Source organism: Gymnodraco acuticeps, unplaced genomic scaffold, assembly GCF_902827175.1.
Source record: "Gymnodraco acuticeps unplaced genomic scaffold, fGymAcu1.1, whole genome shotgun sequence".
Taxonomy (NCBI): Eukaryota; Metazoa; Chordata; class Actinopteri; order Perciformes; family Bathydraconidae; genus Gymnodraco; species Gymnodraco acuticeps.
The window spans coordinates 5,201,056-5,217,767 of NW_022992250.1; the positions used below are offsets into that span (position 1 = coordinate 5,201,056).

General features: G+C 42.2%; 1 protein-coding gene across 22 annotated transcripts in view; it reads right to left on the reverse strand.

The window, feature by feature from the left end:
- Nucleotides 1-16,712, reverse strand: part of LOC117540026 (EH domain-binding protein 1-like protein 1) — a 39,941-nt gene that overhangs the window by 19,156 nt on the left and 4,073 nt on the right. For 5 of the 22 annotated variants that reach the window (XM_034206420.1, XM_034206423.1, XM_034206421.1 and 2 more), the window contains exons 2-16: nt 16,527-16,584; nt 15,701-15,796; nt 15,324-15,377; nt 15,039-15,217; nt 14,216-14,334; nt 13,791-13,880; nt 12,127-12,921; nt 11,153-11,218; nt 10,900-11,043; nt 10,517-10,753; nt 9,741-9,915; nt 8,406-8,747; nt 6,589-6,774; nt 4,922-5,425; nt 4,518-4,622 (exon numbers count right to left, since the gene is read on the reverse strand). In XM_034206420.1, the coding sequence (XP_034062311.1) occupies nt 4,518-4,622; nt 4,922-5,425; nt 6,589-6,774; nt 8,406-8,747; nt 9,741-9,915; nt 10,517-10,753; nt 10,900-11,043; nt 11,153-11,218; nt 12,127-12,921; nt 13,791-13,880; nt 14,216-14,334; nt 15,039-15,217; nt 15,324-15,377; nt 15,701-15,796; nt 16,527-16,584 (3,150 nt within the window). The remainder of the gene's footprint in view (nt 1-4,517; nt 4,623-4,921; nt 5,426-6,588; nt 6,775-8,405; nt 8,748-9,740; nt 9,916-10,516; nt 10,754-10,899; nt 11,044-11,152; nt 11,219-12,126; nt 12,922-13,790; nt 13,881-14,215; nt 14,335-15,038; nt 15,218-15,323; nt 15,378-15,700; nt 15,797-16,526; nt 16,585-16,712) is intronic. The other 17 variants (XM_034206433.1, XM_034206432.1, XM_034206425.1 and 14 more) reach the window with 14 other exon arrangements.

Below are 16,712 nucleotides of genomic sequence, written 5' to 3' on the forward strand. Positions count from 1 at the left end.
CATGTTGCTTCCTTTCTCTCTCCTCCTTTTCCAGCTTCAGTCTCTCCTCCTCCTTTTCCCTATCAATCCTTTCTTTTCTCTCCTTCTCCAACCTCTGTTTCTCCTCATGTTGCTTCCTTTCTCTCTCTTTCCTTTTCCTTTTCAGCTTCAGTCTCTCCTCCTCCTTTTCCCTCTCAATTCTTTCTTTTCTCTCCTTCTCCAACCTCTGTTTCTCCTCATGTTGCTTCCTTTCTCTCTCCTCCTTTTCCTTCTCCTCTCTTTGCTTTTTTGCCAGCTCTTCCTTCTCCTTCTCCAACCTCTGTCTCTCCTCATGTTGCTTCCTTTCTCTCTCTTCCTTTTCCAGCTTCAGTCTCTCCTCCTCCTTTTCCCTCTCAATCCTTTCTTTTCTCTCCTTCTCCAACCTCTGTTTCTCCTCATGTTGCTTCCTTTCTCTCTCCTCCTTTTCCTTCTCCTCTCTTTCCTTTTTTGCCAGCTTTTCCTTCTCCTTCTCCAACCTCTGTTTCCTCATGTTGTCCTTTCTCTCTCCTCCTTTTCATTCTCCTTCTTCTTTGCCAGCTTTTCTCTCCTTCTCCAACCTCTGTCTCTCCGCATGTTGCTTCCTTTCTCTCTCTTCCTTTTCCAGCTTCAGTCTCTCCTCCTCCTTTTCCCTCTCAATCCTTTCTTTTCTCTCCTTCTCCAACCTCTGTCTCTCCTCATGTTGCTTCCTTTCTCTCTCTTCCTTTTCCCTTTTCAGCTTCAGTCTCTCCTCCTCCTTTTCCCTCTCAATCCTTTCTTTTCTCTCCTTTTCCAACCTCTGTTTTTCCTCATTTCTTTTATTTTCTTCCTCAATGTGCTGCTTCCTTTCTCTCTCTACCTTTTCTTTCTCCTCCTTTAGCTTTTTCTCCAACTCTTCCTTTTCCAGCTTCTTTCTCTCCTCCTCCTTTCCCCTCTCAATCCTTTCTTTCTCCATCTCTTTTCTCTCCTTGTCCAACCTCTCTTTCTCTTTCCTCTCTGCCTCTTCTCTCTCCTTCTTCTCTCTTTCCTCCTTTTTAATGTTTTCTATCCATTCCTTCTCCGTTCTCTCCCTCTCCTGCTCCCTCTCTTTCTCCTGCTCACTAGCTGCCAGTCTCAGATTTTCCACCAGACTGAGTCCATGTGAGGTTTTCTGAGCTAATCCAGCCTGTTCACTAATCCTCTGGTTTTCTGTTGTGTCAGAGAAAGCCGTAGGTGGAGAAATGTCGACAACAATGGGAATCAGTGGCTCGTCATCTGGCATCTTCACATCTTCTCCATGTAAAGTTTCCTGATCTTCGTTACTTATAAGGAGGCATGGTTGTTCTGCAGAGTGATGGGGATGACCTGTGTCCACAGGTCCAGATGTATGCAGGATGGAAGCCACTGTCTCATAGCTAAAGGGACAGGAAAAAACTCTGAGACACGGCTCACCCTCAAATGACCTCAGCAGTCTCTGAACAGTGTGACAGCATGCTTGATTAAGAAGTTTCCATTTTCTCAGACTTTGTTTTGGTGCTTGTCCAAAGCACACAGAGGAAACATGTATTGTTGGTTGCACTGAGAACCACCCTACACTTTCAATAGTGCACAACTTAAGCCCACTGGCATTTCCATCCCCTCTAGCATGATGACAGAAGAAACGCTTTATGCATTCAGAGAAAGATAACTCAGCGTAAAATTGGAAACAGATCCAATGGTACAAGTAAAATGCAATTAATTTATATGGTACTTCCAACACATTCTCACTCCCAACTCGGCCTATGTTGACGTTATGTCAGGGTCCCTGTCGTCACTTTCCAACGCAAGGGGGGGACCTTTAGCGTCAAGTTTCAACTATCAGGGAGTCCCATTGACTTGTATAGAGCTCCCTGAACGTTGGTAATAGACGAGTTGGGATCGCGGCGAAATGCTCTCCGCAGATTCATTCTCACAGCGTTTCTCAACCTTTTTCTAACTCAATATCAAGCCACACTTATTGTGTTTACTTCTTTATTTTAATTGAATAATGTCGGACTTTTGTTGCCGTCAGTTATGGGGAGAGTAGGGGCTCAGAAAATTGAAATCTGTATTGTTTCATCCTTTTTTCCTTCTAATTTTGTATTATTTTCTAAACCACACACTGTTATTTACTCAACAATAACACACAATTATCCTTGTGTTTATTTATTTGTTTGATTAATAAACACAAGTTGGAGTCCGTCAGGACCGAGGGTCGGAGCAGCTCATAGTAGTTGCTTAAGAGAATTTTACACCCGGAAGTAAGTATTCTCTCCGCTTTGCTCAAACCCCGTGATTAGTCCTTAAGCTCTGTGATTGGATGTTTTAGCCGCAATGCACGTTGGGATATGGTGTTTATGCAATGTGAAATCCGAAAACATTTAAAAAAATAAAATAATACTTTATTCCGACTGTGCTTGCTTTTCTCTTTGGAAGTCATCACATAACGGCATTGTAATACACAGTTCGGCTGCATTAAATATTACACATCTGCCGTAGTTCTTTATTTATAGAGCCCTGATCAGAAGACTTCTGGACAAACAGGAAGAACTGCCGCCGAAACTGAATATGTAACGTGGATCATAAATATATCAGCAATTAAACAACATCTTCAATTTCTCTTCAAAATATACGTCTCCTTGTAGTATCAACACTAATTCGGCTGACTTTTATATTTGATCCAATTGGTAGATAGGCTATATTTACACCATAAAGGTGCACAGATATTAATAGGAGACACAGACAGACAAACTAATAAGGCTTTATTTAAACATTAAAGAATACTTGGTTAAGGTCTTCTTTTGAATAAGAAAAAAGCTTTGGGGGTATCTACAGATACATATTAAGCCTGACAAAGTACTAATATATTGCTTTTCTGCAATGTTAACTACTGTATGTTTAAGCACTTATTTTAACTGATATTATACATATGTATTATACTCTTATAAGATGTATGTAGATAGTATAAGAAATGTGCAGAATACGACAGGTGGAGGTATACACACATATTGATAGATGTCTTGTAATGCACTGTTGAGGAACCTGCGACCCAAGTTTTTCATCTCCGACCTTGTCAGGTATTGAACATTCAATAAATAAAGAACACAGAATTATTAAATATAAAACACAGAATTTGTGTGATTATACTAAATGATTTACAAATAAACACCACTGCATATTTACACATGCTGCTGTAACGAAAACATTTCCAACTTGGGATCAATAACGTATATCTTATCTTAAGCTGATAGATGGCTACTGCCATATTTGCAAAATGTGCCTCTGAACATTGACAAGTGCATGTTTCAGGCTTATCAATTAACAACAGGAGGGGTCACAGACATAAGACCAGCTGTTCTGACCTTAGCTGTCATGTGGGTATATATTAATGCTGCCCATTATGGACACAAGCCATTTTCACCCATTTATTAATTATATGTTTTAAATTTGAGTGTTTCCTATCTCCTAAACCTCCAGGGATGTACACAATTTAATACTGGCAACTTCTTATTATGGGAAATACGAAAACGTCTTTTAAAACTACAATTCCCAGTAGAGACGTGCCATAGAACATGTTGTGAAACACACAATAGTCAGCATGTGTAGTTCTGGGGACAGGGTGGGGGAGGGGGGTGGTGGACCCATCCGAATCCAGTTTTGGATAGTCTGCCGTGGTTCCATCCCATTTCAAAGTGCTGTTTGATGCTCAGCGTAACCCTCGGCGCACTGCCACTCAAACATCCAATCACAGAGCTTGAGGACTAATCACGGGGTTTGAGCAAAGCGGAGAGAATACTTACTTCCGGGTGTAAAATTCTCTAAAGCAACTACTATGAGCTGCTCCGACCCTCGGTCCTGATGGACTCCAAAAGTCTGACATTATACAATCAAACAAATAAATAAACACAAGGATAATTGTGTGTTATTGTTGAGTAAATAACAGTGTGTGGTTTAGAAAATAATACAAAATTAGAAGGAAAAAACGATGAAACAATACAGATTTCAGTTTTCTGAGCCCCTACTCTCCCCGTAACTGACGGCAACAAAAGTCCGACATTATTCAATTAAAATAAAGAAGTAAAAACAATAAGTGTGGCTTGATATTGAGTTAGAAAAAGGTTGAGAAACGCTGTGAGAATGAATCTGCGGAGAGCATTTTGCCACGATCCCAACTCGTCTATTACCAACGTTCAGGGAACTCTATACAAGTCAATGGGACTCCCTGATAGTTGAAACTCGATGACAGGGACCCTGACATAACGTCAACATAGGCCGAGTTGGGAGTGAGAATGTGTTGGTACTTCAGTCACTTAAGTTAAATGTAATCCCTCTTTTTGAGTTTTACTTGATGAAGTAATATTGCTTTTTGTTGTTTTTACTTGTTTTGTGCAACATTTATCTCAAAGGTCGTAGCAGTAGTTCTTTTCAATGGCGTGTTCTGACTTTATCTAAGCTTGGACTACTGAAATGTTTTCATAACCCCCCACACACACAAAACTCATAGCAGGGCAGAAGGACTGACTCACCCTCTATAAAACACCCCAACTACCGCTGACATGAAGCCAGCCGGAGCCTCCATCTGCTGCTCCGCAACACACACATCTGCCTCTGTGTGTGCACATTTCTGGGCACTACCACACACACAGACACGCACAAAATGTACTCTTGTGAAACCTCTCATCAAATAAGTCAGTTTAAACAAACAGCAGACAGAAGTTGAGATGAAGATGAAGTTAACTAAGCAATGGTTAGGCTGCAGCACCACGTGAGTCAGTACATGTGCAGGACAGGTGTGTGTGTGTGTGTGTGTGTGTGTGTGTGTGTGTGTGTGTGTGTGTGTGTGTGTGTGTGTGTGTTTGTATGTATGTGGTGGTTTGCAAGCAAAAGCAAATATGTCATGCCATGCTGCAAGAAACCGTCACTGACTCACCCCCCTATTACACCACCCTCTTCCTCCTTCTTCTCATCCTTCTCTTCAGTGTTCTCACTACTCTCCGTCCCTCTTTCCGCTGTGGTCTCCTCCACTGCCGCCCACAGCTGCTTCTCCGCCTCACACACTGGCTCCTTATTGTTGATGAGACTCTCCTGACCACCAGTCACGGCCTCGGATGGTTTCCCCTCATCTGCTCCCTCCCGTTGTGGTTTCCCCGGCTGGAGGACTTGTTCCTGCCGCAGTTCTGGTTCTGGTTTTGAGGGAAGCAGCGACTCCAGCGCCAAAGCCGTATGCTCAAAGGCTGGTTTGGGGGAAACTTCGGTTGAGGTTTCTGGTTCCACGCTGGGTCCTTCTGGCTCTTTGGGCTGCTCTTTGTTTGGTGGTGCGCCGGGTTCAGTTGGAGTTGGGACAATGTGAGGTGTTTCTGAGTCTTTTGTTGTGATTGGCTGGGGCTCCTGCTTCACAGCCGTGTCCACCTGAACAGCATCTTGTTTTTGTGAGCTAGGAGAAAAGTAAAAAATCACATGAAAACACAGCCGTTACCGTTTTGGGGCCTATTCTATCATTAAGAAGCCAGACCACCAGCGAAGCAGACACACACACTGATAGTCGTAAAGACAGACAAAGCAGACAGACAGACGTCCCCTCATCCATTCTTACCCTCTGCACAAAGGTTTTGTACCCTTGTTAGCAGAGCATTTTTCAGGTATATCTTTTCCCATTTCTCCCTTCTAGCGATTTCCACACAGGAGTCTCTGCATCAGACCGCCTCTGTGGAGCTGGCACCAGGGTCAACACCTCTAATGTGAAAGGTTTATCCTGAAAAGTGGGGCCTCGTGGAGGACATGTGGCAGATATTTTCTTTTCTGGGCCAACAGTTTTTGGCAATGAACCTTCCTTTAACAGAGAGGGTTGCCCCAAACTAGAATAAGGGGAGACAAATAAATATATAGGATGAGATGAAGGGTGGGGGGCATGATGGTATGAAAAAAGAGTTCAGCAGGAATAAGAAAGACATAGGAGGAAAGCCATTTAACAACAGAAACAAATTAAAGTAGGGGTGAGTGATACCACACAATTTAATACCAAGTATTCCCACGGCCAGGATTACTGATTTCAATGTTTTTTGTTATTAGAAGAGCAAACAAAAACACTGATTCATTGGGGAAATGCATCATTATTACATTTTAATTGCATGGTGTCTTGGAGATTAGTATTTTCTTTTGTCTATTGTCTATTATATACATGCATGGTAAAATGCAATATGTTAATGGTAAATAAGGTAATTTGAATGTATGATGCACACACAACAGCAGAAAATAACAGATCTAGCAAGTGTTGCAACTCAAAACAAGACTCAGTATCGATGGTATCTATGTCATTCTCTGGGGATCAATCTACCCACCCGTACCACATAGATAATCAATAAGGTCTTACAAGAGCAAAGAAAATAATCACAACAAAACAGCAGAGCAATAATCCAAAACACAAATGTTAGATGTTTTAGTTAACCAGTATTAAAACAAAGTTAATTTAAAGTAATTTTTCAAGGAAAACACAGATTTTATTTGATGATTTAGAAAGAAAATGACAGCCGTTTAAAGTATAACAAAATCAACACCGACAGTGTGACAAAATGTAACTTTTTCAGTGGTGCAACTCACCGCTCATTGGAGGCGGAGCTTGGTTTATTGACAGATTGAAGGGTCATGCCTCCGTCTTGTGATTGGTGGAGAGTTTGATATGACCGTTGCTTGGATGTACAGCTGGTTGTGTCCAGAGGAGGGAGGAGAGGAGCAGGAAGTGGAGTCTGTGGTCCATCTTTAGGAGCTGTGGGCAGGTGTGTGAGACTGGGAGGAAGGAGGTCAGTGTTTAGCTGAGAAGGAGTCTTCATCTTCTGCTTGTCCTCATCTGACTTGTTGGTCTCCTTCTTCCTTTTGTCTTCCTCCTCTTTCTTCCTCCTCCTTTCCATCTCTTCCTTCTTCTGTTCTACTTCTTTATTTGTCATGTCTTCTTCCTCCTTTATTCTCCTTTTCTCTTTCTCCTCTCTAAGTCTCTTCTCCTCCTCTTCCCTCTTTTTTTTCATCTCAGCCTCCTTTTCCTTCGGCTCCTTCAAGAGTCTCTCTTTCCTCCTCTCCTCCTCTTCTTCACGTATTTTCTCCTCTGCTTTTTTCCTCCTCTCCCTCCTTTCCTTCTCTTTCTTGATGAGTCTCTCATTCTCTTTCATCTCTCTCACACTTTCCTCCTCCCCCTCCTTCTCCTCGTTCCTCTCTTCCTCCTCCCTCTTCTTCCTCACCCCTTCTGCCTCCATTTTCTTTCTCTCTTCTCCTTTCCTCTCCTCCTCCTCCCTCTTCTTCCTCACCCCTTCTGCCTCCATTTTCTTTCTCTCTTCCTCTTTCCTCTCCTCCTCCTCCCTCTTCTTCCTCACCCCTTCTGCCTCCCTTTTCTTTCTCTCTTCCTCTTTCCTCTCCTCCTCCTCCCTCTTCTTCCTCACCCCTTCTGCCTCCCTTTTCTTTCTCTCTTCCTCTTTCCTCTCCTCCTCCTCCTCCTCCCTCTTCTTCCTCACCCCTTCTGCCTCCCTTTTCCTTCTCTCTTCCTCTTTCCTCTCCTCCTCCTGTACTTGTTGTTTCTGTTCTTCCTCCTTCTTTATCCTCTCCTCTTCCTCTTTGATTTTCTGCTGCTCCCTCTCTTGTCTCTCCTCCATCTTCCTCTTCTCTTCCTCTCCCAGGAGCCTATGTCTCTCTTCCTCCCTCCCCTTTCTTTTCTCCTCGAACACTCTCCTCTCCGCCATAAGTTTCTCCTCCTCCTCTTTCATTTTTCTTAAGAATCTCTCCTTCTCCAGCCTCCTCTCTTCCTCCCTCCTTACTTTCTCCTTTTCCCCCTCTACCTCCAGAAGTCTCCTCTGCTCCTCTCGTTTCTTCCTCTCCTCTTCATCCCGCGTCCTCTTGTCCTCCCTCTGCTTCTCTTGTTTATCTCTCCTCTCAACAAGGAGTCTCTCCTCCTCGCATCTCTTTCTTTCCTTCTCCTTCTTGAGCTCCTCTTCCTCCTGTAAGAGCCTCTTCTTCTCCTCCTCTAACAGTCTCTTTTTCTCTTCTTCATGCTTTCTCCCCTTTTCCTGCTTCTGGAGCATCACTTTGTGTTCTCCATCTTTCCTCCTCTGTTCCTCCTCTTGTTCTCTCTCCCTCTTCTTCTTCTGCTCTGCCTCCATCTTCACCTCCTTGTCGGTCGCTGCTCCCTCTAACTTCTCATTTTCTCCACCGGCCTTTTCACTGGTTTTCTGTTCAAGACTGCAGAACAGATAAACAATATTCCTTAAACCTAACTGTATGTGTGTGTGTGTTTGTGTGCGCGTGTTCGTGTGTGTGTTTGTGTGTGTGTGTTCTTGTATGTGTGTGTGTGTGTGTGTGTGTGTTATCTGCATCACCAGTTCACATTTTGCAAACTTCTTATTTGATTTGTATCTGCAGATATAAATACTCACCCTGGAGGACACCTTTTAATAGTATCCCGCTTCGAGTCATCCTCTTCCAGAAACAACCCCCCTGATTCATGCGTCTGGTTGAATGACTCAAAGGTGATGTCATCAAAGTCAGGCTCAGGCTCAGGCTTTGCCAGTGGCGGCTTTTCGGCCTTAAAGGCACTTACAATCACACTTGTTTCATTGGTTGACCTTTTCAAATCAATTTCCCCCTGAGCGCTCGAGTGTTTAGGAGTGATAAACGCCGCCACAACATTGGTGGAGGTCTGCAGAGGGGTGGAGCTCTCACAGCAGGAGAAGGGCCACGGAGGGGGCGGGGCTACTATCAGCTCTGAGTGGGCAGGACTGGGGGCAGAAATGTTGGAGGTCAGCCGCGAGAGATGAGCGGGTGAGATTTCACGATGCCGAGCGTGCAGGAAGTGATTGGGGGGGAAGTTAGCCCGCAGGCCACAGAGCAGACCCTAAAGTTATTCCAAGGTCAATGCAACAGGAGGGTACAACACACTTTGCAGCTGTTAGCCCACTGTTAGCATCAAAAAAGCACAAACACCAAGCACATAGCAACCACAAAACCTTGAGCAATAGTGTCAGTAAAATCTTGATCAACAAACACAGTAAATGTTTTGTTAACCACAAGATTGTCGGCAAGCTGAAGCAGGTTTGTCTCAGTCAGCACTAAATAGCGTGGTGTGGTGTCATTTGGATTATAATGAGTTTCAATAGCATTGAAACTGAGAGTTAAGGAGATCAATATGCTCAGGGCTGTCGGTTTATTAGAAAGCTACCACCAGCAGTCAGTTCGCTAAGCAAAGAACATATAACGTTGCTTGTTTATGTGCAAGACTATATCTGGGCCGGTCTTATTTACTTCATGGACTTTCTGAAGTGTATTGTACACATGGAGCAAAGCAGATTAGGTGCTGTTTTTTGGGACAGAGCAGGGTTAGCTATTTTCCCTGTTTCCATTGTTTATGCTATGCTAAGCTAACTGTCTCCTGGTTGAAGCTTTATATTGAACAGACAGACCTGAGACCGGCACCAATGATTTAACCCTTTGCCAAAAAGCTAATTAGCGTATTTCCCCAATTGCTGGTCTATTTTTGAAGCAAGTGTATAGATGAACTCTCTATGCTTGCTTTTATGAGTCTCTGTGTCCATGTTTCTCCCAAACTCTGCTATCTGCCACCAGTTTTCAAGATGCCTCTTCTTTAGCTCTGTGGTCTGCTGACACATTTTGACTTCACACAGCATTTCGGGGCCAAACAAACCTCTAAAGGCTCCAAACCAAGCAACCTAAATGTAAACACTCATGTGATACATGACATCCCATGACCTCACCTGATCCTTGTTGGTTCAGCTTTGTTTTCTGGGATGGCTGCCTTTGAATCCTGGGCTGGTCTGATTAGCTGGTTGGATACTCTGAAGTTGGCCTCTGTCCGGTTCTTTTGAGGGGAACACTCGTCTTGGCTCGAAGTTGTTTCCTCGTCTACTTGAGTGAGGGGAAACAGTGAGCCTAGAAAAAGGACAGATAATGAAAGAAGTTATAAACAAAGGAAATAAAGGGGAACAAAGCGAAAGCAAGAACTGATGAAACATATTCCTCTCTTTGAGGGATCGCTGCAAAAAAGAAGAGTTTAGTTATTTAGCTTAAAAATGCTTACAAATTAGACATCTTCATTATATCAATTAGCACAACTCAATTGGCTCAAATAAACTGAGTTAGGATTGTTTTCATTTGAGTGGGCCAGTACCCTTGTAACACTGAGTTTGGACCCCCCTGTGTCCCCCGCCTCCAAAAGACAAAAAGTATGATAATACAATTTCTGATAGTGTTGCAGAAAAAGACTGTATTGTCACTTGTTTTTTTATAATATAATGAAAAAAAACTGTAGTCATTGTATGCTCCTAAAAAAATACCAATAACGGTATTTTATTAGGTCTGTTTTTTTATGGTGCTATGACTTTATACTGAATTAACAGTGGTGGTGGTGGTGGTCTAATAATGGATAGTGAGGCGGGCTGAAGATCGGAAGGTTGTGAGTTCACATTTCTGAAATCTTGGTCTTTGTGTCTTTTTGTCATGCATTAAATGTACAGAGCGCCACTGCTTGTACCTGACTGACAGGAGCTGATGGGAGCGGGAGGAGCAGAGGGAGAAACAGCGAGCTGAGTGTGAGGAGAGGAGAATAAAACAGAGGTGGAAAGAGAAGAGGAGCGAGAGGGTGAGGAGCGAGGGAGGGAGGCAGTGAGGGCTGGAGCCTCGGGGTCACACAGGGCATCGAGGTCGGGACTACACAGCAGAGGGACAGTGCTGATGTCACTTCCTGATGTCAACCACGACCCCTGAGCACCTGAGGAGATCAGAGAGGAAGGACAGGGAAGAGGAGGTGGAGAGGGAGATAGGAGAGGTAAGGTAAGGTAGGTTCATATAGGAACAAGATAAATGATGGTGGATGAAGACAGAGGAGAAGAAGAGTATATTTCTGACATTGGTTACCTCTCGGGGACTCTGAGATAGAGGGGTGAGATTTAGGGAGATGAGGAGTTGATTCAGGGGGGGGGGCATCAGCAGAAAAAGGAGAGGGAGAGGAGGGGCGATCGATTGACTTGACGAGCTGAGGTCTGAAAATGTGAGCATGGCCTAGAGAGGACAGACGATGATTTTAGAAGCAAAACAGAGAAATTAAGAAAATTATTTGTAAAAGATAATTAGTAATGGACTAGCATCTCTTTTCACAGCAGAGACAGACCAGAAAGTGAAGTAAGATCCTCTTTGGTTTGAACCTCTTGGGGGCGCCGTTGGTGTGAAACAGGAACTATGGAGAGGACAAGAGGGTAGAAAGAGAAGTGATGAGCAAAAGAGGAATGAAAAAAAGAAGGAAGAAGCAAAGAGTGAAAGGGAAACAGCTTGGCTAATTATTTATCATGCATTGTACTCATTGTTCTCCACTAGAGAACTGATCTAAATATCTCTGTTTGCTGCAGTCTCATCAGTGATTAGCAGTTTCAAAGTCATCAAAATGCTATTAATGTACAATTAAGAAGGCTGAATTAAAAAGCTAATTTTCTTAATGTTCCATACTTGCAAAGTGCTTTTTTATTCACTTTAATCTTAAATTTAGGCAACTGTGTAAGGGCCGGTTGAACTCAATATATATCGGATACATTTTGTTATGTTATACAATTTACTATATGATGTCATTTTTCTATATTTTTAATAGATATTTTCTATATATTTATTAGAGAGTGTAAGAGATATATTCTTAAAATGTACAACATTTAAGAATAGCCAGGCCAGTATTATTTTGAAAGAAGTTTAGGAATAATGTTGTGTGTTGATAGTATGAGATGTCTGAAAGTGTGGACTGAAACAGAACTGTCAAACTTTTAGATTTAGATACCACTCACTTCCTTGGTGGTTGGATTTCAATATTCAAATAAACCTCCAGTAAATATGTTTCCTGCTGTGTTGTGTTCACTGGTGGTATTTTGCCCAGAAAATACAATTGAATAGGTCAGATGTGTGAGATACTGCAGCACTAACAAGACATACAGATGTTTAAATCTAAATTCTGTAAACTGATCTTCCTCACTATACTGTACATACACATTATACTACACACTGTGTTGATCTTTCTCAAATAACATGGGCATGACTCTTAATCATGTGGAACACAAGGTCAAAAAAGGAATCAGTTTTGTGGAAAAGCCAAAGTGTTGATACCTTTTCCTGAGCCTGACTGGAAGATTCTGGGCAGAGAGGGAGGCTGAGAGAGGCTCCGGGTGAGAGTAGGGCGAGAGGATGGAGGTTCAGATGTCAGGGTGGGATTTGATGGAGAGGAGGAACTATGGGGGAGTAGCTGGGATGCAGTAGAGGTGGTATTATGGGTGAGAGTAGTGGATACAGTGAGGGAAGACCTATGAGGAGCTGTGGAGGTTGATGCTATGGTCATTTTGGGTGATGATAAAACAGGGGAGTGAAGTTTGGGAGTTAATGAGGTGATATGTGTTTCGGAGGCACCTGGTGGCCTAAAAGGCACATTGGAGGGGGTATTTGAGGAGGAATTAACGGGAACAGAGGGCAAAGAAGGCTCCACTGTGGCAGCGGGTGAAGTAGGAAGAGATTCAGAGCTTTTAAGTGCAGGATGAATAGAAGAGGAAATGTTTTGAGAACACAACGTAATTATAGGTGCTTTGGAGGCTTTGGGAGACGGAGGTTTGGCAGGAGCAACATCCTGTAGAGGCAGGAAAGGGGAGGCACTCTGGGTGGAGGGCGGAGTCACTGTGGGCTGGGAGCTTGGAGGAATAGGGAGTGGGATAGAGGAAGAAGCCTCAGAGAGGAGAGGGGTGGAGGATGTTTTATGCTTGGATCTGGGTGAGGGCTGAGGGGAGGGACCAGGGGATGGTTGGATCTCTGAGGTCAGGGAGTGACGGCTGCGGCGGGGCGAAGGGCGAGGAGCGATAGGGAGAGGAGGGCGGCAGAGGACCGCAGAGGAAGGGCCGCCATCACGTCCACAGGCTGGAAGGGTAGATGGAGGATGGAGGAGGATCAGTGAGGGAAGATTTTTGATGAAAGAGATGAAAAAGACAGAAGGAAATGGTCATGAATAAAGAATGAGATATTGGGAGATATGAAAGAGAATGAGGGCCACATGGGAAATAAATGTGGTATGTGACCAAAAGTAAAAATAAAAATGTGGGTTCAGATTTTTGAAAAATGTCATAATTTTGAGAAAAAATCCTAAATCTCAGAATTTTCATAGTTTTAGTTTTTTCTCAACAAGAAAAAAATCACTTTTGGTGTGGCCCTAAAACTCTTCCGTAGTGAGTTGATTAGACTTGGATTCTGTAATACATTGCAGTTGTTAATGTGTGCACATCAGTGGTGCAAAGTACACTCAGTACATGTACTTTAGTACTGTGGTTTAGTAGAGTTTGGAGGTACTTTCCTTGCGAATTTACATATTCTCCTTATTTATTAAACGTACAGTACATGTATCAATAACATCTGAAAAAGGCTGCATTCTAAAAAAAGAAACGTCCAGGACAAGTGATCAGTTGTCAGAGTTACGGTTATTTGTGGTTCGGTTACACTTGTGAAATGTCTCTCTGGATACAATAACCTCTGTCATGCAGCTACAGCTTTTCATGCCTCCAAACAAACTTTGGTGGCATTAGTGTACCATCACATGATTCTCAAAAATGTCTGGATGAGAAATATGTGGTATGCAGAACAAATAGCATGCATGTGTGAAATATGGTTATATAAACTGAGCCTCCCAATAACAGACAGGGAGACAGAGTTCCTGTTCCCACCTCCGCCTCTCAGGAAAGAGAAACAAACAGCAGGCGTCGGTGAAAGAAAGGGCAAGAGGAAGAGGAAGCTACCTGAGGCTGGAAGAGAGAGTCCAACAGAGTCTCGTTTGCCAGGTGGAGGAGGAGCAGGACGATTTGGGCGAATGAGAGTGTGTGGGACGACTGCCCGGCCAGAAAAGAGTAGCACAGAAGAAGTGTTTGCAGGAAAAAGAGGGTAGAGAAGGAAAAAAGTCAGGAGAAATACTTCACAGTGAAGATCCCAGAGAGAAGTTGTGAGTTCACTGGTTTTCTTTTTGAAAGAAAGTTGGATGTAATTAGTCAGAACTGAGGCAATCCTAGCAGATGAATAGGCCTTTAGGCTTGGTTAAACAGCCAAAAACTGCAGCATAAGACATACTGCATTTTAATTAAAAAAGGCCAAATATTAACAAAAACATATACAAATGAGCAGATACTAATTATCTAGTTGGAAGCAGTGCTTGTTTAAGTCAGCCTACCTGTAGCAGTGATAGACTTCTTGTCCTCGTCTTCATCGCTCTCGTTGAAGTCGTCCATGTTGCCGATATCTGCAGGTTTCACACTCATCAGGCTGGCCAGACTCTGCATGTCTTCATCACTGAGACACAAGAACAGGAGAGGAAATATTACAGGACTGCAACTAATGATTATATATGATAGAGGATTAATGTATTTGTTGTTTGTCTACAAAATGTCAGAAAACGATGAAAAAGGTTGATCAACTTTTCTACAAGCCAAAGACAATGTCTTTTTATATTTCTGTTCTTGTGTTTATTTTTTATTTTTACAAAAGATATTCCGTTTCCTGACAAGGATTGAAGAAAACGAAATATAAGAAGCGAGAATAATAGTTTCTGACAATTTGAACTCTTTTTCTTTAAAGAAAATGATATAACAAAACCAATTAAGCAATTATCATAAAAGCTGTCAATTATTTTAATAGAGGAAACATATTGATACATATTTGCAGCTCTAGAACATAACTACACCATCATTACTTATTGATACGTTTATGACTTTATATATATCTCCACAAACAGGAAAAAGTCATTACAAATAATATGGTAGGTATATAAAATGTGACTATATGTATGAATCACCTGTGGACTTTAATTGCCCACAACACCTATACACAAATACAGAAGAAACTCTTGTATTTAAGTATTCTCTCTTTACTTTCAAGTATGTAATGTTGAAGCACTACTGTCTAAGTAATGTCATAATCATCATAAACACATGTTGTTGTGCCTTTAAATACTACTGCTAAAGTAAGTGGTGGGATAAGATATAACTACTACTTACGTAGCTTTCCCCTCTCGAACAAAGACACATGACAGCGACAGCTTGAGCGTGGCGTCCACCACTTTGACCGACAGCGGCTTCAGCTTCAGCGTCAGGTCGGTCTGGGTCGGCGTCGGACTGGCAAACCGCTTCAGGTTGATGTCTGCTGAGGCCAGAACCTTACGATGCCCCTTGCTCTCCTTTACATGACCAATAAAAACAACCATAGTAGTTTAAATTACATCTGACTATATCCGAGTACTTTGAAGACTTACAAGCAAAAGCTGAGTGGTCAAAGATACTTACACCCTCAATGACAAAGGTCCACTCTTTGTCCTCGAACTCATCAGCATTGACCTCCTGTAGAGACGAAAATAAACAACAATTTGGAGTCAAATATCCTCTCCTGCCATTATGCGTATACTGTGCATCCACCTGACTATATATAAATACATATTTATATTCTTGCAAATGTTGACATCTACTAAATGCATGTTTTTAATAATCTGGTGTTATAACACAGGCTCTTCATTGCACATGTCTGTCTGTCTATCTTTTTATCTTTCTATCTAAAGTATGTTCTTTTCATTTCTAGTAACTCCCTGTGTAGGTAAGGATCCGCTCGAGTTATCTTTCCTGTAATAAATACCCCGGTTTCGTTATATGTATTCTGGTCTTGGTACCTTGAAGAGAGTAACAGAGATGTCGACGTTCTCTGGGACGGGCCACACCACCATGCCTCTGTAGGGGTTCTTGATTCCAGGCTGCCAACTGTGGAGCTGTGATACAAACAAAACATCAGTGGGACTGCCAGTCGAAGAAGTACTCTTTACTGAAGTCAATGTCATAATAACACAGTCAAGAAATACTCAGTAGTTAAAGTCCTTCATGGAATTTGTTACTTGAGAAGAAGTAAATCAATTGACATCAAAATATAATAAACTATACAAAAAGTCCTTAAGTAAAACTAATGATTTTACAGAACAACTTCTGACTAATGCATGCATTAATGTGTACATTGTAGCCGGTAAAGGTGGGACGCATTTTAAAAAATGTTATGGTCAGGTTTGTTATTTATTATTTATAGTTACCTTTAAGATTTGTTGTAGGTATGCCCAGGTTTGAACCGTGGTTCAATTTACCCCCTGACCTGGATTTTTTAAGAAGTAATATTTTCACTGCCCTTGATCAATTATTATCATTGCCATTGGTAGGAGACATCCTGAATTATAGGTGTGTGTTTTCATTTTTACTATGTGTCATTTCTCCTTGCCTAGAGGACAGCATAACTAAAACAAATGGCTCAACTTACCCCACTCTCCCCTATGGTAGAAGTATTAAGTAGTGGAAATGAAAATATTTAAGTAAAGAACAAGTACCTCAAAATTCTACTTAATAACACTATTTGAGTGAATTTCCTAAATGGCTTTTCAACACTGCAGACTGTGTGTGTGTGTGTGTGTGTGTGTCTGTGTGTGTGTGTGTGTGTGTATGGTTCAGTGGTTTTACCTTGGAGCACATGCGTCTGTTCCTCCTGGTCCACACCACCCTTAGCTTGTCTGGTTGCCTATAGAAACAAACAAAACATAAAGAAAAACACGGAAATTACGTCTTGCCACACATCCATATTTTTATATAATAAATGTTATTATGATCAGACTTCAATCGACACGAGGCACTGATCTCAATGAGTGT